A 21,782-nucleotide genomic window follows, 5' to 3' on the forward strand; every position below is an offset into this window, starting at 1 on the left:
TCTACTTTTTACACATCTTTTCATAAAAAACTAAAAAATTATTCTAAATATATTAATTTTTTTAATTTATATTTTAATTAAATTGTAAAAAAATTACTAAATTAACCTGTTCCGAACAAGTCCGGACTAATCTATCGATCAGACATATATCTGGTCGTTCATCCCATCGATTGATGTTTGAATAAAATCTGTTAAAACACGTGATATTTTTACTTTCAAAAAAAATAAAATAAAAAATACATGCTCTGATTCACAGAAGGAAAATATACAGAGAGAAACCGATACATATAGAGAGAGAAAGAGAGGTTGAGGAGAGAGAAAGCAAAGCAGCAACAATGGGGAAGGATCTGAGCGACGACCAAGTCTCTTCCATGAAAGAGGCATTCACTCTCTTCGACACTGACGGCGACGGCAAGATCGCTCCGACGGAGCTTGGAATCCTGATGCGATCTCTCGGCGGAAACCCTACCCAAGCTCAGCTCAAATCCATCGTCTCCGAGGAAAACCTAAACTCGCCGTTCTATTTTCCTCGATTCCTCGACCTCATGTCCAAGCACCTCAAGCCCGAGCCCTTCGATCGCCAGCTTCGCGACGCCTTCAAGGTCCTCGACAAGGACGGGACTGGCTTCGTCGTCGTTTCGGATCTCAGGCACATTCTCACCAGTATTGGGGAGAAGCTTGACCCGGCTGAGTTCGATGAGTGGATCCGAGAGGTGGATGTCGGATCCGATGGGAAGATCCGGTATGAGGACTTCATTGCTAGGATGGTAGCCAAATGATGCGTAAGTCAAATCCTCTCTCTCTCTCTCTCTCGAAATTTTTACTCGTTCTTAGATTGATGATCAATATAATTCTGGTATCTGTGCAATTTACCGATCTTTTGTTGATAAGAATTCCAAAAGTGCAGTATTTCTAGACTATAATTGTGTTATGTGTTAAAGAGGTATTAACTGTGAATTTTTTCCCCTGTTTTAGTGATCTAAGGTGACCCAAATGTTCAATGTTTATGTTTTAGCCTTAAAAGCATGATAATTTGGGGAAGAAATACTTGATGAGTGACCTACTTCCAACTCGTGATTCCGAAGATAATATATATCACATTGAATGGTTTGTCTATGGAGGGTTATTGGTTAACTAAATAAGCAATGATGGTGAGAACATGATGGGAAGCCAACTGGGCTACACTTCAATCCTTGCTAATGCAAAGATTGATAATTTCTTCTCTGTTATGGAGCTCTTCGTTGTATATTGTTCATTTATTCTCCTTATGGGACTTTTTCTTAGGTTGATTGGTCATTGGGTTGGTCGTTTCTTTTCCATTATGGGGTTTCTTTGTTGGGTTAGTTGTTTTGGACTATGATTGTCCAAAGATAATCCTCTTAGTATTGTAAATAATCTCCTAAAAAAGAACATGAAGGGAAGGTTAGGAAAAAGGTTGATTTTATAAGAAAAATTCCACACAATCTAGGATTTTTCTTTTTTACTTAGTAGGTGATAGTTTACAAATATTATGAGAATTACATCAAATTGAACATTCAACTATGTAAGAAAGTCTACTAACGCAGAGATACAAGCATACAACAAGTTCAACAATCACAACCATCACAATGTCATCCACCCTAAGGGAATTGAACTCAATACCTCAACAACTGAGCTAATAATACTGCCAACTAGATACCACTAAACGACGTGATCAAGGAGTGAGTTGAAAACTCTGGTTTCTTTGAATTTTTATGCTGAAGCAATTTGATATTTGGTGCACTTATGGTGTAGACAAAAAAAATCAAAAAAACCAAGGTTACAGCCCTCGTTTGGTAAGTGGCTTTTTTAGCCAAAGAGTTATTAAAAAAATAAAAAAGCCAATAACTTGTACCAAAAAGTTAAAAACTCCATTTTCTTTTTACTTGTTGCACATTTTTTCGTAAAAAATCAAAAAGTCATCCCAAACATACTAGTTTTTTTTACATCATATTTTAATCAAAAAGTCAAAAAGTTACTAAAAAAATATGTTCCCAAACGAGGCCCAATCAATTTAATAGGTGGTAAAGGCGGCCTTTGTAGGGACTTCCAGTGGACCTTTTTTTTTTCTCCTTTTTATAGTAGCATTTGACATGGAAACTGCATCTAAGTTAAGTAGTTGCCCATATGCTGGGGACTTAGGGAAACCTGGAATATGGGCCTTTGGTGGTCATTTTGTAGTCTTCTTTACACATCTGTAGTCTTTTTTGTGCTAGATTGTAATAGTGAAGTGTTGGTTATTTCTTCATTGAATTTTGGACACTGTTGTTATTTGTAGTCTTCTTTACACATCTGTAGCGTAAGCCATTATCATGAATCCCATTTCAATTGATTAAAACGTGATAATACAAGGGGCATTCAATTTCTTCCTTAAAAATCAAAAAGAAAAAGAAATCAAGGCAGGAATTAGATGCAACACTAAGCAATTTAATATTTTATTTTTAGTTTAGTTCAGTTCAATTTTCTGTTGGACTGGAGCAGACATTAGCTGAAGAACTTGAATAATTTGGTGTTCTCTATCGAATTTGTTACTATTTCAGTCACAGTTGCATAACTTCACATTGCCACACATCCTTTGGGTTTCATTATCTATGTTACATGGACTCTTCAAAATAAATCAAATACCCATGTCAGACACCCGACACTCGGACAAGGATATGTAATATATGTCAGATACGTCTCAATGGACACTTCTTAAATAATTGTATATAACACTATTATTATATGTATATATATATATATATATATCTTTTTGACACTGTAAGTTGCATATACTTGATTGAAAATATTAGTACCATTTCATCTCATATACTTGATTGAAAATATAAAAATATGACATTTTTTTGTTAAATTTGCGTACCCTTAAATTTATGGTTTGATAAGTCTGACATTTAGATACATACCTACATCCGATACTCATACCCGAGTTCATGTAACATACATGTCGGTATAGGACTGATAGTTCAAGAAAATTACAGATGTTGAAATAGACAAGGGAATATGCTTTTGGTAGAACAAAACAGCCGCTTCAATTGTTGTAAAGATTATATAAGTAGGCTACGATGATCCAGTCATGCGCAATGAGAGCCAATACCTGATAGAAAACAATATAGTTTACATTCTACGTGTTATAAGAAAGAAAAGAATGTCAAAAGTATTTAGTTTGAAGCAGTGAGAGAAGTATGACTAGCAATTTAGAACAGAAAATGTGGCCCTTGGATGTTGACAAATTTTTTTCCTCCCCGTAAATTTGGGGCAAACTATTCTATATGTGATAACTTGGATTATTCATATATTGTAAGTATTTTGTTTTATCCTTGTTTACATAACTTGCATGATTACATGTCTGATAACCATTTAGACTGTTACATATGGAAGGTAGAGCTAGTGTTACCGTAAAACACTAATACCCTATTGATTTACGTTTTGGAATGCACATTTTGAAACATGATACACGTTTGTTCCAAAATGGTGAATTAGGTGATCCAAAGTGAAAAGTTTTCATAGGAGGGAAAGAAATCAAATGTAATAAATTGAAATCTACGGAGACTAGAGTTTTGGTGTTACAAAACATGAAAAAAAATGAGTCATAATATTTATAGTAATGTGTCATAACATGATTAATTGCAAAAAGAAAAGGTGCATCTTGAAAGATGTCTAATTTTTAAAAGAAAATTGCTCTAAAAGTATCTTAAATTCTGATGATACAGTTTGTTTCAGTGAATGGATCGGACTGGTCCAAGCTCCTCAAGCTTAGGTCCAAATGATCAAGCTCACCGGATAACCTGCAAACAAGTTCAACGGGGAACGGGGTAGTGCCCCAGTGAACCCTTCGACGAGCAAGTTAGGAAGAGAAGTAGAGTGTAGAGGGAGAGATTAGAGATAGAAAAGCTTAACCTTCTTCTTGTCTTCAACTTTTGCTTATATCCTTTGGTAATCATTTCGCTATCCCTTCCGACCTGACCTCCTCATCGAAAGTCTATGCTGTAGCTTACCTTGTTCCGGGTAAGGGGTCCTGTTCCGACAGAGAGGTGTTGTCGTAATAAATACTGTGATGGGCTGTATTAATGGTGATGTGCCGTGGTAATAACTTTGTAGGTCTTTGTCTGCTGATGTGGCTCGTCCTTCACCTGCCATGTGTCTGAATGTCATTGGCTCTTTATGCCATATTGGATTCCAGCTGTCCTGTACCTCACCAGTTGGGTTATGTATTGGGCTCCAAGTGATGGGCTTGGGTTGTTCATAGTGATTCATGGCCTTTATGGGCTTATACACATCAGTAGTCTCCCATTCCCAAGTGCAGCTTTAGTCCAACAAAGGGAATACTAATGAAGAAGATGAGGGTGTTAGGGATTGGCAGGATGGAGGTCGATTGGCAGGGGTGACCGAGAGGGTGAACCGACCGGGAGGTGATCTGACTGTGCAGGGTGACCGAGTGGAAAGGTCGACCACGAGGAGGGCCGACCGCAAAGGTTGGTCTAGGAGGGTCGACCGCGAAGGGGGGCCAATCGTGGAGGTTGACCGAGTGGGAGGGTCGACCACGAGGAGGGTCGACCACGAAGGGTGACCGAGTGGGAGGGTCAACCACGAGGAGGGTCGACCGCGAAGGGTGAGGTGGAGGGGCGTAGGGCTCGAGAGGCTGCGTGTCACGTGGTGATTTGAAGTGGAAAAGACAAGATAAGGGGAGGAGACAGTGGGTCGTGGTCGTACACGTGGCAACATCCCGAGGGGGGGAGATTAGGCGTTAGATCAGAAATGAAACAATAGGTCATTATGGGTGTTGAAAAGACAGTTTTGGCAGATGATTTGAAAAGTTTCAAACTGACGAAAATTAATTGGGATCCTTGGAATATAGGCAAACCGTGGGCTTTTGGCATTATTCAATTCACCTACTTGTTTACGAAAAATCAAAATATTCCAAGTGTGAATTCCTTTGTTGCTCACGATACACCTCTGCAACACTTTTTCAATTTCCTTGCACCTACATCCGAAGCGATTCGCAGACATATCATAGAAATGGCCCAAGAAGGAGCTGCGAATGTCAGGGTGGATCCACTTGGTGATGATGATGCAGTGGAGTTAGCACAACAATATAGGATGGAGAGGGTGGGGGAGTCGGTGGTACGATCCCATGGTTCCACTATGGTGGCAGCTCCAAAGCCAATCAGCCAGGCAGAACCAGATCATTGGCATACAAAGGCAGATAGATCAACGGTTACTGTAGTGGATTTGGAGGCTATTTGTGAAAAATACCAGGTGCCTGCTGAAATAGAGTTATTGTTGCCAATGTCGACGGAGAGGCCATCCGACGCCAGGCCAGGGGAGTTTGCCCTTTATGAGGAAGCATTGAAGGGAGGACTGAGGCTGCCCCTGCCGCAAGTGGTGGTAGATGTCCTGAATCGTTTGGAGGTAGCACCGGGCCAACTAATGCCCAATCCGTGGAAGATCTTACTGGCCTGTGCAAATGCGTGGCCGAAGGCGAACGAAGGGGCGGCCATGACAATAGACGAATTCTTCGCATGTTACAAGGCCTCAGGGTAGCAAGAGACTTAGGTCACTCTGCAGGCTGCAGCAGGGAAAGGGCTGGTGGCGGGGCTGCCGTCGTCGATCAAGGGGTGGAGACCACGGTGGGTCTATGTGTCTGCCAGTGGAGGGGTTGGAGTGCGCACCATTTGGAAAGTGCCCACCAAGTCTGTGGAGGCAAAGCTGGGAGCAGCAGCAGATGAGAGGGTAAAGAGGGTAAAGGAATGGAGGTAGAAGGAAGGGGCCAGATGGGACGAGCTCGTTCAGCCGTCGACTTTGTTTGAGGCAGGGTTGGGTCCACAACCGAGTAGTGGGGACCTCGACCGAATGGAGTTGGAGGCAAGGAGGAAGGCTCAAGAGGTAGAGGACCAGACCATCTTGGCCAAAGCCTAAAAATTCAAAGAGTCACAGGCAGATCGATCGCCACAACCGGTTGCGAGGGAGAGGATCCGACCTCGCCCCAAACCCTTGGGGGGAAAAAACTTAAGTGAATTTGTGCCACGACAGCCCCCAACAGATCCCTTGAAGGAGAGGGCTTTGAAGGAGATGGAGGTGAGGGGCGTAGTGAAGAAGAAGAGGAGAGTGAGGAGGAGTGAAGAAGAGCCTGCCCTGAAGAGAAGGAGGGAAGTGATGGCAGAAGAGACCAGTGTGGCCAAGGAGGCAGAGATGGGGGTAGTGGAGGAGATCCCAAGAAGGGTGGTCGTCCCAGAAGTGGTGGACATCGCTTCAGAGGGGATGGAGGTCGTCCCAGTAGTGGTGGGGATCGCCACAGAGGTAGCGGGGGCCACCCCCGGAGTGCAAGTAGAAGGTGGGGCGACTGGCCCTGAGCTAAGGAGGGGAGAACAGCCCCAGGGGGGTCCTGCACCCCAAGGAGGGGGAGTCAGTCTGACTACTGCGATCTACCACGCTCGTGCAGTGGCTGGGCGGCTGGAGGGAGAAGAAGGCCCAGCTAGGACAGGGGCAGACCGCCTTGTGGGGATTGTAGAAGAGGCAGCCTTGCGCTCAACAACCAGATTCAATGAGGCTGAGCTGCTGAGGGGGTTATGCTCCGCTCAAATGGAGGTAACCACCTTAGCAGTGGCTCTGCTGAGAAAGGCGGGGGGTGCAAAACTCAAGACAGATGAGGCCAGGGCTCAACTTACAAAGTTGAAGAAGGAGAGTGCAAGTTGGGAGAGTGCCCACGCTGGTCTGCAAACGGTCAAGGTGGAGCTGGAGAACACACGCCGCCAGGTTGTGTCGCTCGAGTTCTAACTGGCTGGCGAGCAGAAGAGGTTGGATGAGGCCCAAAAAGCCTGCGCGGTCGTTGTCGAACGACATGATGAGGCGATGAGCAGTAATGAAGAGCTGGTCAAGTAGAAGGATGAGGCAGACCTGAAGATTGACGGTCTGCAGAAGGAGCTGGAGGGCGAGCGTGCTAAGGTAGTGGAGGAGAAGGAGAGCCTTCAGAAGGAGTTGGAAGCAGAGAGAGCCAAGGCGGGTGCTGAAAATGAGAGCTTTCAGAAGGAGTTGGAGGCAGAGAAAGCCAAGGCAACTGTTGAAAAGGAGAGCCTTCAGAAGGAGTTGGAGGCACAAAAAGCCAAGGCAACTGCTGAAAGGGCGACCCTAGATAAGGAGTTGGCGGAAGAGAGGGCTAAGGCAGCCTCTAAAAGGGCGGCTTACCCCGATCTGTATGTGGCAGCAGTGGACCAGTTCAAGGGGTCTGCTGAATTTCAGATGGCAGTGGATGCCGCAGTCGCCAGTAGCTTGGCGAGGGAGGAGTTTGGAGGGGCGGGTTCATCGAGGACGACTGCTGGAGGAAGGACTGAGGCAGAAGTGATTGAGAGCTTCCAGCGGTCAGACTTTTATAAGCATGAAATGGCTGAGTTCTGGGACAGTGGTTGGAAAATGTTCAAGCGTAAAGCTGAGGAGCTGTTCCCAGACTTGGACCTGAGTAGTGTGAAAATCGATGACGGCGATGTGGCCCAGACCCCCCTTGATGAGGGTATTGAAGAAGAAGACCTTGTGTCCAGTGAAGAGGAGTAGTTTGAAGAAGAAGAAGAAGAAAGCCTTGCACTGACCTTGTGTGTTTGTGTTTGTTTTGTTTTTTGTTTTGAATGGCTGTAATGAACTCATGTAAAAATTTCTGAATAAATAAAATTGCGATTATGTTTTCATTTGATTGTCTGTGCTTGTGCAACTAAAATGATTGAGGCGTGGGCGAGGCGTGTGTATAACTCATTGTGAAGTGCAAAGTGGAGTTAAACTTGTAATAAGAACTAAATTTAAGAACTCCTCAGTGTAGAGTGAAATTGAAGTTGTAATAAAAACTCGATGCAGGGTAAAGTTAGGAACTCCTCAATGCAGAGTGAAATTTAAAATGTAATAAAATTATAAGTTTGTGTTTGCCACACTGCTGAAGTAGATTAGTGGTTTATTGGAGTGAGGCTTGGCTTGTAAGGAAACAGGCTAACTTGTAAGAGTTTGATTGAGAAGAAAATAACCTGATTTGTAAAGAAAACGTGTAAGAACGTCTTTAGAATTTGACTAAGCAAAGAGTGGTGCAAAGACTTGGACCTGGAATTGTGACTAAGTGTGTCTACTAATTCCACAAGCATGAAGTTTGCATAGATGGCTTTGACCGAGCCTTGCATGCGTGCTTAATTTGGGCTAAGCTATGATTCACTGACGTTGTAAGGAACTCAGTCTGAACCTGAAATTGTGGCGCTCGGTCCGGCTGAGACTTGTTATGCTTAGGCTGGCTGAGGCTTGGTCTGGCCGAGTGCTTATGCTCAGTCTAGATGAGGCTTTTAGTGCTCAGTCTGGCTGAAACTTTTCGTGTTCAATCTGGTTGAGGCTTTTAGTGCTCAGTCTGGCTGAGGCTTTTTGATGCTCGGTCTGGACGAAGCGTTTTAGTGCTCAGTCTAGCTGAGGCTTTTTGTGCTCGGTTTGGCTGAGGCTTTTAGTGCTCAGTCTGGACGAGGCTTTTTAGGAGTGCTGCAATCAAAACGTCATTAAGACACCATATAGATAACTGAGATATATAATTGTTGGCAGGGAAAATGTAACCCAGTTAATCAAAAAGTTACATTGCGTGAGGGGATATCAAGAATGTGTAAATTTGTCGAAAAGAAAATACAATAACTGAGCAATACAAAAGTAGGAGCTTATTGAAAGTAACGTTTCAGGTGTTCGGCGTTCCATGGGTGGGGGAGGTCTCGACCTTCCATTTCCTGAAGTCGGTAGGTGCCCAGACGTAGTCGGGCTTTCACAATGTAAGGTCCCTCCCATTTGGTTGCCAGTTTACCCTTAGTTGAATTTTTGGTGGCAAAAGTTGCTTTTCTCAAGACAAGGTCCCCTACAGCGAACTCCATTGGTCGGACTTTGCGGTTGTAGTGTGTTCTCATTTTCTGTTGGTATGAGGCCAGTCTGACAGCGGTGGTCTCTCTGAGTTCTTTAATTAGGTCCAGGTCTGCCCGACGGAGCTCTTCGGTTAGTGCTGGATCCGGATGTAAAACTCTGGGAGTAGGCAGACCGATTTCTACTGGAATAACATCCTCAGCGCCGTATGTTAAGCGGAAAGGGGTTTCTCTAGTGGGGGTCTGAGCTGTAGTTCGGTAAGGCCATAATACATTCGGTAGTTCCTCAGCCCAAAGTCCCTTAGCAGCTTCTAGCTTAGTTTTGATAATCTTTAAGAGAGAACAGTTGGTGACCTCGACTTGGCCATTGGCCTGGGGATGACTGGGGAAGAGAAACATAGTTGAATCTAGAGGTCGGCACAGAACTTCCTGTACTTGGCGTTGTCAAATTGTTTGCCGTTGTCGGAGACGATGGCCTGAGGGATGCCAAACCTACAAACGATCGACTGCCAGATGAACTTGGTTGTGTTCCGCTCGGTGATGGTGGCAAGGGGTTCTGCCTCTACCCACTTGGTGAAGTAATCAATGGCGATAATCGCGAACTTGGTCTGGCCTCGGCCGGTGGGCAGTGGACCTACCAAGTCAATCCCCCATTTGGCGAACGGATAAGGGCTGCAAAGTGTGATCAACTCTATAGGAGGAGCATGAGAGATGTTGGCAAAACGCTGACACTTATCACATTTGAGCACGAAATCAGTCGCATCTTGATTGAGAGTTGGCCAGAAATAACCAGTACGGAGTATTTTGTAGGCTAGAGACTTACTGCCCGAATGATTACCACAAATTTCCTCATAGATTTCCCGCATTACATAAGTTGCTTGAGCCGAATTGAGGCATTGCAGGTATGGGCGTGAAAAATCATGTTTGTACAAGACGCCACTGACCAGGATGTAATTGGACGACCGGGCCCTGACTTTTGCGGCCTGCTGTTGGTCATCTGGGAGTTCTCCCATTGTCAAAAATAGGAAGATGTCGGACGCCCAAGGGATAGGTTCGTTTTGGAGGAACTGCACTTCTTGTAGGTCGGGTGAGATGGCCGGGTGGGCTAGGTATTCGAGGCGGACACCGTGGCTGAGGTCGGACTGGTCTGCAGAGGCCAACTGAGCCATCTGCCTTGGAGTTTTTCGCCCAAGGTATGTGCTTGATGTGGAAGGTATTGAAGAGGCGAACAAGAGGGAGGGCCATATCCCTGTAAGCCCGCATTGTGTCGTCCTTGGCATCGAATTCTCCCGTAATTTGGCCGACAATGAGCTGGGAGTCGCTGAACACCCGGATGTGGCTGACTCCAATGTCCTTGGCAAGGCGGAGTCCTGTTATCAATGCCTCATATTCGGTCTCATTGTTACTGGCATTAAACAATAAACGGAGAGCACATTTGAAATAGCCACCCTCAGGGGCGGTGAGAATGAGGCCAACCCCACTACCTTCCCTGCGGGATGATCCGTCGACGTTGAGAGTCCATGAATGTGGGTCTTCTGGCTCGGTAGGGGTTGGTGGGGGTGGAGGCGCAGCGGTTGAGGTAGGATTAGTGAATTCCATGATGAAATCCGTGACAGCATGTCCCTTAATTGTTGTTCGAGGCCGGTAGGAGATGTCAAACTGACTCAGTTCCACTGACCACTACATGAGTCTGCCGGAAAGTTCTGGTTGTTACATGACCTTCTTCAAGAGTTGGTCGGTGAGAACCACTATGGAATGGGCCTGGAAGTAAGGACGGAGCCGTCTGAAGGCAGTGACCAAGGCCAAGGACAATTTTCTAACAGCAGGTAATTCTGCTCTGCTCCCCTAAGAGCCCGACTGATGTAGTAGACCGGTCGTTGGACAGAGTCGTCTTCCCTGATAAGAGCTGCACTAACTGCGGTGCTTGAGACGGCTAAATAGAGGAAGAGGGGCTCGTCTGTAGTTGCTTGTGAAATGAGGGGGGATTGGCCATGAACTGTTTCAACTGCTGAAAAGCCTCTTTAGATTCAGTTGTCCATTCAAAAGTTTGCCGAAGAACTTTGAAGAATGGTAGGCACTTATCTGTTGCGGGGGAAATAAAGCGGTTGAGGGCCGCAACTCGGCCAGTGAGCCTTTGAACCTCCTTAACCGTTCTGGGTGACTGCATCTCAATCAAGGCCTTGATCCTTTCAGGGTTAGCTTCAATGCCCCGCTGACTGACCATAAAACCCAGAAACTTTCCAGATCCTACGCCGAAGGCGCACTTCTCTGGGTTGAGCTTCATTTGGTACTTGCGTAGGGTGGCGAAGGTCTCTCGCAGGTCGGACAGATAATCAATAGAGTTTGCTTTTGACTAGCATGTCGTCGACATATACTTCCATATTGTGACCTATCTGATGATGGAAAGCGGCATTGACCAACCGTTGGTAGGTGGCCCTAGCATTCTTCAGTCTGAATGGCATCACGCGGTAGTGGTAGGTACCTCGGTCGGTAATGAAGGATGTATGTTCCCGATCGGACGGGTGCATCAGGATTTGGTTGTATCCAGAGAAAGCATCCATGAAGCTGAGCATTTGATGACCGGCCGTGGCGTCGACCAGCAGATCTATGCAAGGAAGAGGATAGCTGTCTTTGGGGCAAGCTCGATTTAGGTCAGAGTAATCGACACAGAGTCGTCATTTGCCATTGTTCTTGCGGACTAGGACCACGTTTGACAACCATTTAGGGTAATCCACATTTTTGATGAATTGGGCCTCAAGGAGCTTGTCAACCTCTGCGGCTATAAGTGTATTGCGCTCTAGATGGAAGATGCGCTGCTTCTGGCGGTAAGGTCGAAAATGGGGTTCGATGCTGAGGCAGTGAGTTATGAAAAAGGGGTTAATGCCCGGCATGTCTGAATGGGTCCAGGCAAATACATCATTATGCTCGATCAGAAATGCGGTAAGGTCGGCCTTGGCTTGGAGGGATAGTTGGCTGCCGATCTTGGCAGTTTTCATTGGGTTGGTGTGATCGATGGGAACCTCAACGAGCTCCACAACCGGTTCTCCTCTAACCAGCTCGTCCTCATCTCGGACGTCAAGTCCTTCAATGATCATGGCCTCCTTCAGCTTGACTTCCTTAAGTGAGATGACATAACATTCCCTAGCTACGGTCTGCTCTCCCTTTACTGTCCCGACGCCCAGGTCGGTAGAGAACTTTATGGCGAGGTGGTAGGTTGAAGTGATAGCTTGGAGAGCGTTGAGGGCGGTGTGACCAAGGATGATGTTGTAGGCAGAGGGACAGTCGACCACAAGGAAAGTGAGCAACTTGGTAGTCTGCCGTGGGTATTCGCCAATGGTGAGGGGGAGATCGATGAAGCCGATGGAGGTCACCCGGTCACTAGTGAAACCGACCAAAGGGGTTTGGAGGAAAACTTTCCTCTCTAATCTTGAGCTGGCGGAAGCAGTTGAGGAATATGATGTCTGAAGAACTGCTGTTGTCGATGAGAACCCGTTTGACCTTATAGTTGGAGAGGAGGGCAGAAATGACGAGAGGGTCATCATGAGGATAACGGATGCCTGTACAGTTGGCGTCCGTGAAGGTGATGGGCTCTGTCCATTGCTTGGGCTGTTTGGAGGGTCGGTCTACCGTGGCAACTGCTTTGTCCGAGCCTTGCCTTATCTTCCTGAGTTCTGCCCTCTGAGCGGAGCAAGATGGTCCGTCACAAGCAAGGCCACCTGAAATGACTCAGATTTCACCAACTGGCAGAGGGGGATTACCTGGCGGCCGAGGCTATTGTGGGGGGCGATCATGGCCTTGGTTAGGTTGGACTAGCTGCTGGGGTGGGGTACGCCGGCAATTGTTTTTGAGGGGCTCGGTTCTTTGCCTCTGCTGTAGGCGGGTGTCTGTGGACCAGCTGAGACGCCCTTGACGAATTATGGTCTCGACCTGATCCTTGAGGTTGATGCAGTCATCAGTGTTATGGCCATGGTCTTGGTGGAAACGACAATATTTAGACTGGTCTGTTCAATTATAAGGGGTCCGTTAGGGTAGGGGCCATTTGAGGGACTAATCCCGTTGGATCTGGTGGAGGACTTGTTCCATGGGAGAATTAAGGGGCGTGTACCGCTCGAACCGACCGGGCGGTCGGGCTAGTGCCAACCGGTCAGCGTGAGGAGGTCGGTCGGTACAGTGGGGTGTTTGGCTGTTATACTAGGTGTTTCTGGGTTCTGAGTCTTTTCTCTTTTCTCTGGGGTCGGGTTTTTAGGTATTGGATCCTGCCGAGCGGCTAGTGAATCTTCAGTATTCATGTATTTCTGGGCTTTGGAGAGTAGGGCTGCCATGGAGGTCGGGGGGTTTTTGGAGAGGGAGAAGAGGAAATCGGACGATCGTAGCCCGGCCATGAAAGCCGTGAGGATGACCTTGTCATCGTTTTTCGCTACTTACAGGGCTTCGGTGTTGAAGCGGGTAACGAAACTGCGCAGCGACTCCCCTTCGGTCTGACGGATGTTGAGGAGTTGGGTTGCAGGGCGGCGTTAGCGCTGGGCTCCAATGAAATGGCTAATGAAGGAGTCGCTGAGATGTTGAAAAGTGGAGACAGAGTCTGTTGGTAACTGGCTGAACCACAATCGAGCTGACCCCTTCAGTGTCACGAGGAAAGCCCGACACATGATCTCGTCAGGGAAGGCATGGATGATCATGAGGGTACGGTAAGTCTCTAGATGGTTGATTGGGTCCGTCGTATCGTCAAAAGAGTCAATGGTGGGCATCTTGAACTTGGCAGGCAGAGGTTTGTCCCGGATGGAGGCAACAAAGGGTAAGCTTGCCGTGGTAGAGGGTTCATGCTGAATGTTCTGCATGACCCCTTGGAGTTGGAGCTTCATTGCTCGGAGTTCAGCATCCTAGAGGGGAATGTGGTCACCATGGTCAGTCAATGGGGGCTGGACGTTGCTGGCTTCTCCTTCAGGGGCTGGTGCCACGACCGAAGGGTGTGGGGGTGGAGGTGGTAGATTTATATGCGGGGGAGGAGGTTGCAAACCTTCCAAGTTGGGTGGATAGGGTTGCGGAACAGTATGGCTCGGGGCTCTTTCTTGGTGGGGTGGAATATTTGGAGGTGGTGGAGGAGGCATCGGAATGTTTCTTTGGAGTAAAACATTTATCAGGGCCTGGTTTTGTTCGGCCATACGTTTAATGCTGTTGGTAAGCTTAATGATATACTGTGGTGGGTTGTTTGGATTGGGAGGGTCGATTTGATGGTCAGCAACATTATGGTGAGAAGCCATGGATCTAGTCGTGACCATACACTTGGATGGGTTTGAGGAAAATGTTGTTAGGACAGGGTCTCCGGCAACAATGAGCACAACTGGCGTCCGGATAAGAATCAATTCCCACAGACGGCGCCAACTGATGATACAGTTTGTTCCAGTGAATGGATCGGACTGGTCCAAGCTCCTCAAGCCCAGGTCCAAATGATCAAGCCCACCGGATTACCTGCAAACAAGTTCAACGGGAAACGGGGTAATCCCCCAGTGAACCCTCCGACGAGCAAGTCAGGAAGAGAAGTTGAGTGTAGAGGGAGAGATTAGAGATAGAAAAGCTTAATCTTCTTCTTGTCTTCAACGTTTGCTTATATCCTTTGGTAATCATTTCGCTGTCTCTTCCGACCTGACTTCCTCGCCGAAAGTCTATGCTGTAACTTACCTTGTTCAGGGTAAGGGGGTCCTGTTCCGACGGAAAGGTGTTGTCGTAATAAATGCTGTGATGGGCTGCATTAATGGTGATGTGCAGTGGCAATAACTTTGCAGATCTTTGTCTGTTGATGTGGCTCGTCCTTCACCTGCCATGTGTCTAAATGTCATTGGCTCTTTATGCCATGTTGGATTCCAGCTGTCCTGGACCTCCCCAGCTGGGTTATGTATTGGGCTCTAAGTGATGGGCTTGGGTTGTTCATAGTGATTCATGGCCTTTATGGGCTTATACACGTCAAATTCTAATGTGTGTGTTTGGTTTGAGTTTTTTGAAAAATAAGTTTTTTGTTTTTCTTATTTTTTTGTTTTTAGTGAATATTTTTAAAATTTTAAGCATTTTTTTTTTTACTTTTTTAGATGCACCTTATTTAGATGTATCTAAAAAGTAAAAAATTAGTAAACAAATATTTTAAAAAATTAATAAATATATAAAAATACGAAAAATATACTGAATTTTCGTATATATATATATATATATATATTTTGTATTTAGTGAATTTTTAAAAGATTTTTTTTCACAAAAATTATACTTTTTATGTGTATTTATATTAGGTGTGTCTAAAATTTTTTTTAAAAAAATTACTTAAAATATTAAAAAAATCAGTAAAAACAAAAAAAAAATGAAAAATAAGAAAGTAGAATTTTTTAAAAAGTGTTTTTAGAAAACCAAAAATAAGCAAGCTGAATAGTATAATCTAAACAAGTATACCCTACCGTATCACATTTTAGAGAATGTGGTGTACTACGTTCCCAGTCTCGTTCCAATTCCATGTGCCAAAATGTTCCAAGTTCTTAAAGAGTATAATTTTCCAATTGGGGGAAGTACGGTTTAACATTGAGGGCCACTCTGATAATCTTTTTAACACTTCCCTCAAATAAAAGAATTGTGAAGGAGCTTTACTAGGGGAGAATTGGGGGAAGACAAAAGGGGTGAGATGCAGTTTTATTGTGCAATCTGCCATATAATTATTCCTTTTAGTAGGTTGACAATTGTGCATTCTACCAAGGATATGTTTATCTTTATTCATTATTTGATGATGTCTTTTCTTTTGATTCCCTAAGGTTGTGTTTGATTCATGGATGTGGGGAGGGATTTAGAAAAAGAAAGGAAAAAGGACGGCTACTTTTGGTTCAAGGATATGAGGAGGGATTTGAAATTGGAAAGGGAAAGGGAAAAGGAAAAATATAGTGAAATGTAAATAAAATATATTTATATTTCACTTAGTTTCACTCTCTTTTTTTTCTTTTTCAAATTCCTTCCCAAATCCATATACCAAACATAGCCTAAGACAATTCATTTGGTTTCTTGCATGCGTACATTTTAAAAATATATAAAATTAGGTTTACTTCCACAAGGTGCTCTGATGATCATCTTTAATTACAAGAAGTAGTCGTGTCTAAAATCTTATAGTCCATGTTTGCTTCATGAGTTTGGCGGGGGATGAGGCAAACTTGGCAAACTTATTATCTTTGCTAGGGCAAAATGGCGGTTCAGTTGTTCAAGTATCACATTAACCATGGCTTATCGAAGAAAACGATTAAGTGAAAAATGGTCTAAATTGATTCCATATATTTTATTTTATTTTTGGTTGGGAAAGATTATAGAGTGAACCTTGACCATTCTTTGTTTGGCAAATTTCTATTGATTAATTGGGTACTCATATTTGTTCTTTTAACGTTGTGTTTGGTTAGTGGATTTGAAAATAGAAAAAGAAAATATATATAAAATGTGAATAAAATATGTTTATATTTTATTTAGTTTTACATATTTTTTTTTTTTTTTTTTTTCCAAATCTCCAACCAAACACAGCGTTAAGCAAATTTGCTTGTATTCAATTGTCTTTTGTTTCAGTACTCTCTTCGTTTCTTCGCTTCCATATTTTATACAAGAATGTTTGATCAGTTCAAACTAATACCTGATTATTTAGGCTTGACATTTCACATGCAGGTAATTTGGAAGCAGAATGTGTGGTTTTCATGCGCAAGGGGCAAAGCATATATTTTCCTTGAAGTGTAGTATTTTATTGAGCACTTCTAAATTGCATTTTCATTTGCCATCTCTTTAGGTTCATTTTCAGTAGTATTTTTTTTTTTTTTTTAATTGAATGTATGCTGTCAAGGAATGATTTGGGCTTCTAGTGTTGGAAAGTGATCTTTTATATTGTCTAGTTTTCATTTCGTTTATTTTTTTTTCCCTTGTCCGTCTTGTTGCGTCTTCTAGCATTTTTTTTTTTAAACAGTCTTCTAGCATTTTGAAACCCTTCATTTATTAAGTGCTTGCGTACTATTCTTTTTTTTTTTTTTTTTGGCTTTGGTCTCCATGCCCGCATCTATCTATCTATATACATATTATATATTATATAAATAAAATGGTGTTTTTAATAACAAGGCTTATGGGAATTCTAAAATTTCAAACTAAATTTTATAATTTTTTGATTTTTAAATAATAAAAAACATTCTAGTGGTTAAACTTTCATTTAATTATAATAATAAAACTCTAATTATACTATAAATTACGATTTTTGAAAGGAAAGTATGTTCAATTATTTCAAAATTTAAATTTATGTGCCATTACATGGAAGGAATTTGCTAAAATCTAATTATTTTTATTTTTAAAAAAAGTTTATTGGTTAACTCTAATTTGATCATAACAATTAAATTTTAGTTATTCTATAAATTATAACTTCTAAGGAACATATGTTTAATTATTTCAAAATTTAAATTTGTATACCATTAATATGAAAGTAATTCACTAAAATCTAATTATAATCATAAAAAATAATAATAATTATTCCATAATTTATAATTTTTAAAAATAAATATATTTTTTATTTCAAAATTTAAAATTTTGTGTCTTAAATATGATAAACAATTCAATAGAATTTAAAATTTATAAAACCTTTCAAATTGTCACATTATTTATGCTACAACTAATATAGAAATCTTTTTTAAAATTTATAATAATGCTTCTTTCAAAATTCAATATAGTAAGCTTTTAAAATTATATTTAAAAAAATTAAAATTATTTTTATTTGTATTTATTTCCAAACCCACGTACTAAATTTCTTGATTAATTTTTATTTATTATTAAAAATTAATAAAAATGTTATTGGGTAACACTTTTTCAACAATAAAAATATAACTATCTAATGATTTATAAAATTTAAAAGAAAAATACATTAACCCATTTCAAAATTCAAAAGTGTGCCATCTACACATTAAAAAAAAAAAATCTAATTTTTTTATAATTTATGACTTTTAAAAAAAAATAACATTAAATTAATAATTCAAAGTATAATATAACTCACTTTATTCGACGTATTGGCCTCTTGATCATTCCCTCGTACCTCTACCTGACCATCCACTCAACCCTCGCTCTCCTGCTCACTCACTCTCTCTTTCTTCTCCTTTCCACTCGTTTTCTGTTTCATTCATTTATTTATTTTTGTTTATTCTTCATGAATCAACACCACACCTATATATATAGGTGGATAACTAACGCATGAGAACATTTGGCTCGCCGTCTTCTCCAAATTAGAGGTGGCAAATCCACTTCCCATAATTATACTTTGATTCTTAAATTTCTTGATAATTATATTACTCTACATAATGATAATTATATTATTTTACACAATTACACATAACAATATAAAATAAATAGTATATTTTTTTAACTGTGATTAAATAATATTAGTATAAATTTTAAAGAATAATTAAAAATTTAGATTGTTACAATCTTTCCTCCTTTAAAAAATTTCGTTCTCGAAATTTTTCATATGTGTAAGTTATTTGTTGCACACTCTGATAAATATATCTTTGATGATTAATCTGATATAAAATATTATCTCAAAAAAAAACTTTATCAAAACAAATCACTGTTTATTTGTCAAAACTTTTTTTTGGATCAAAATGAGAAGCAATTGGTGATTTTAAAAACTTTTCATTAGTTTTATTTTTGATAAATAAATAAATAAATAAAAATAAAATGAGAACACAATGATAAAATCATATGCAAGAGTTGAAGAAATTTGAGATGAACTTTTCATTGATGGGAAATAGTTTCAAAATCAGTATTTTTATAAAGTTTTTATTTTATTTTATTTTATTTTATATATATATATATAAATTTTGAAAGTTTAGAGATTTGAACACACTTCCAAAAAGTTAAATGATTTTTTTTTTCAATTTAAAGATTTAATATACCTTTTTGTATTTTTTTTTCTTCAAATTATTCAACATATACATGAAAGATATATACAATTATATATAGAGTAACAAATAACTCATATTAATTACAAAATTTACTGAAATACCATAATTATATATACAATGATTGTTGCTACACAAATATTTAATTTAAATACAACCTGTAATCTAGCTCAACGTTTCCCTCATCCTATTTGTTCATGTGTCTTATGCTCCAATGCTTTGGTAAAAATAATTTTAAAAACCTGACTCTGATACCACTTGTCACGACCCGCTCCTCATACCCAAGGGTTAAGCATCGTGATAGCCAGTAACTGAAGTTATCTCCGGCTAATTCTTAAACAAATTACTAAACGTGAGCGAAAAAAATTGTTTATGTGAGAGTACCAAAATAACCATTGGAGTTTCTATTTTATTAAATTGTTAGAGCTGAATTATGTCTACAAGATACTTTGTGCATACCTCACGCGATGACCCTGGCATGTCACCTGAAAGTGATAAACAACTATAAGCACATAACAGAGTGATAAATATTATACTAAATGCATAAGGGTACAAAAATCACCATGGATAATTATTGGCTAAACAAGGCTTGATATTAAAATACAGAATATATAATACGGAAATTATTTGACATATAATACAAAATAATCATAACCACGGTACAGAACATAACAGAGCACGGGTCACTGGAGTGACAATTAGGCCTTGTTTGGGCAGCGACCGGTTTAGCCAAAAAGCCAACAATCCATACTAAAAAGTCAAAGATTCTATTTTCTCTTTACTTTTTACATATCTTTTTATAAGAAGCCAAAAAGGCATCCCAAATATACTATTTTTTTAGCTCATATTTTAGCCAAATAGCCAAAAAGTTAGCCTGTTCCCAAACGAGACCTAGAACATGAGTCAATGGATCCATGACAAATAGAGGACCATAAAGTGGCCAAATAGGGACCAATGATTATTTAAGTCCCCAAAGTATGGGACTCCCGTAGTGGTACTTACTGAAAATAATTATTTATAAAATCATTGTCAAATAATTATTAAAAATATATCCATGAATTTCAATTTAAATGAAGAGAGCTTAGAAAATAATCAACATAATCAAAATATTAATATAATTTATAAATCTCTTTGTCATTCCCTCAGACCTCCACCCGACCATCCACCCAACCCTCCCTCTCCCGCTGACTCCCTCTCTCTTTCTTCTCAACTCCACTCGAATTCTGTTTCATTCATTTATTTATTTTTGTTTATTCTTTATGAATCAACACCACATCTATATATAGGTGAATAACTAACGCTGGAGAGACATTTGGCTGGCCAGATGTCTTCTCCAAATTAGAGGTGGCAAATTCACTTCTCATAATTACACTTTGACTTCTAAATTTCTTGGTAATTATGTTACTTTACACAATGATAATTATATTACTTTACACAATTACACATAATAATATAAAATAAATCGTATATTTTTTCAACTGTGATAAAATAATATTAGTGTAAATTTTAAAGAATAATTAAAAATTTGGGTTGTTACATCTAACTATTATGTTAATTTCTAAAAATTTATTGCATTCTTATTTAATCTAAGTGTGTTTTTATAAAATAAATCTCCAATCTCTTCGGTCGCGGTTCAATGGTATAAAATATATATTTATCAAGTGCATAAATATAGAGAATAGAGACCATTGAGAAAATATGCATATTTATTCGCAATATAGCCAATAACAATTTTTCATTATAAGTTTCTTCTTCTTCTAGAGGATATATATGGTTATAATATTACTTATGCATTTATGTTTTGTAATTTCTATGATTTCATATTTCAAAATTTCTATAAGATTTGCTTTTAATTTTCAGATTTTATAGTTGATACATTTTTTTTCTTGAATAATGTTATACTTATTGTGTGGGTGATTTTCTGACCACACTACCCGCTTAGTAACCAGCTAGAGAGCACCGGTAGAATAGATGGCACTTGGCTGACCTACAACAGAAAGAGAAGACTCTGGCGGTGGTTCGTCCATCCGGGGGCACTCCGACGATCAAGTCAGTATATTTCTCAAAGATAATCAAGTGCTAAACTCACAAGCTTGAGTATCAAAAACATACCTTAGACCCATGGGGGTGCCTCTCTTTTATAGTCAATACAATCCTAGTCCCAATAGGAGCTTGGCCCTAATGGACTTCGTTTGGGAAGGGCTCATTTGGGCTCTTTTAGCTCTTTGAGCCACAAAAGACAGAACATCACATCCAATCCATAATCATTACACTCTTCTCTCACAAAAAAAGTCAAAAAAGCCAAAAAGCTAAAAAGTCATTCCCAAACCAAGCTTTTGAGCCCAGGCTCAAATAATCAAAAAAACTAAAAAGCCAAAAAGCCAACCCACTTCCCAAACGGAGGCTACTAATCTGGGACTCCTAGTGGGATTAGGATAAACTCTCTAAGAGTCTCATCTTTACCCAAACTGAAGTCTTCTCCCAATCTAGGACTCTTGTCCATATCCAGGTTGAGTTCCCTCTTCATTCTAGGACTCTTGTCCTTTATCCGCTTATCTCGGATTCCAATATCTTCAGAGATAACCTCGGCCTTGCCGAGATCACCTTGGCGTCACGACTAGGACACATGGCACCTCGGCTGACACGTCGGCGTCACCTTGCCACGTGTTGGTACTCAAAAAATACATCCCCACAACTGCCCCCTAGGTTCTATTACCTCGGCATTCTGAGGTGATGGAACCTACACTGTTCGTTCATCTGTGCCCCTCTGTCCGAGATCAAACTCGCCAACCTCAAAGTTCCCTGGACCTTACTGTCCACTTGTGTCAAGTATCAAGATTCATGCCTTCCAGGCTACTTGAGATCACATCTCATAGCCGAGGTTTATGGTTCATGCGTTCATCCCTTACTGGCTTGTACGCGCTTATCAGGTTTGCGTCGTTTCTGCGTACGCTGCCTGACAGGTACGTCA

The 21,782-nt window shown here is 41.1% G+C and overlaps 1 protein-coding gene across 2 annotated transcripts; it reads left to right on the forward strand.

Moving 5' to 3' along the window:
* Positions 1-87: 87 nt before the first annotated feature.
* On the forward strand, positions 88-16,770 carry LOC114313092 (putative calcium-binding protein CML13). 2 transcript variants are annotated; one of them, XM_028259434.2, is made up of 2 exons: positions 88-782; positions 16,551-16,770. In XM_028259434.2, the coding sequence occupies exon 1, from the start codon at positions 336-338 to the stop codon at positions 777-779; it is 444 nt and encodes a 147-aa protein (XP_028115235.2). In that variant the 5' UTR covers positions 88-335; the 3' UTR covers positions 780-782; positions 16,551-16,770. The 2 variants fall into 2 exon arrangements, with proteins under 2 accessions (XP_028115235.2, XP_028115236.2); XM_028259435.2 differs by having other exon boundaries at positions 180-782; positions 16,531-16,770.
* Positions 16,771-21,782: the final 5,012 nt, after the last annotated feature.

This window comes from Camellia sinensis, chromosome 8, assembly GCF_055761805.1.
Source record: "Camellia sinensis isolate YWXY chromosome 8, ASM5576180v1, whole genome shotgun sequence".
Lineage (NCBI taxonomy): Eukaryota > Viridiplantae > Streptophyta > Magnoliopsida > Ericales > Theaceae > Camellia > Camellia sinensis.

Coding starts and splice junctions, on each gene's coding strand:
- LOC114313092 (XM_028259434.2), top strand. CDS start 336: ATGGGGAAGGATCTGAGCGACGACCAAGTCTCTTCCATGAAAGAGGCA.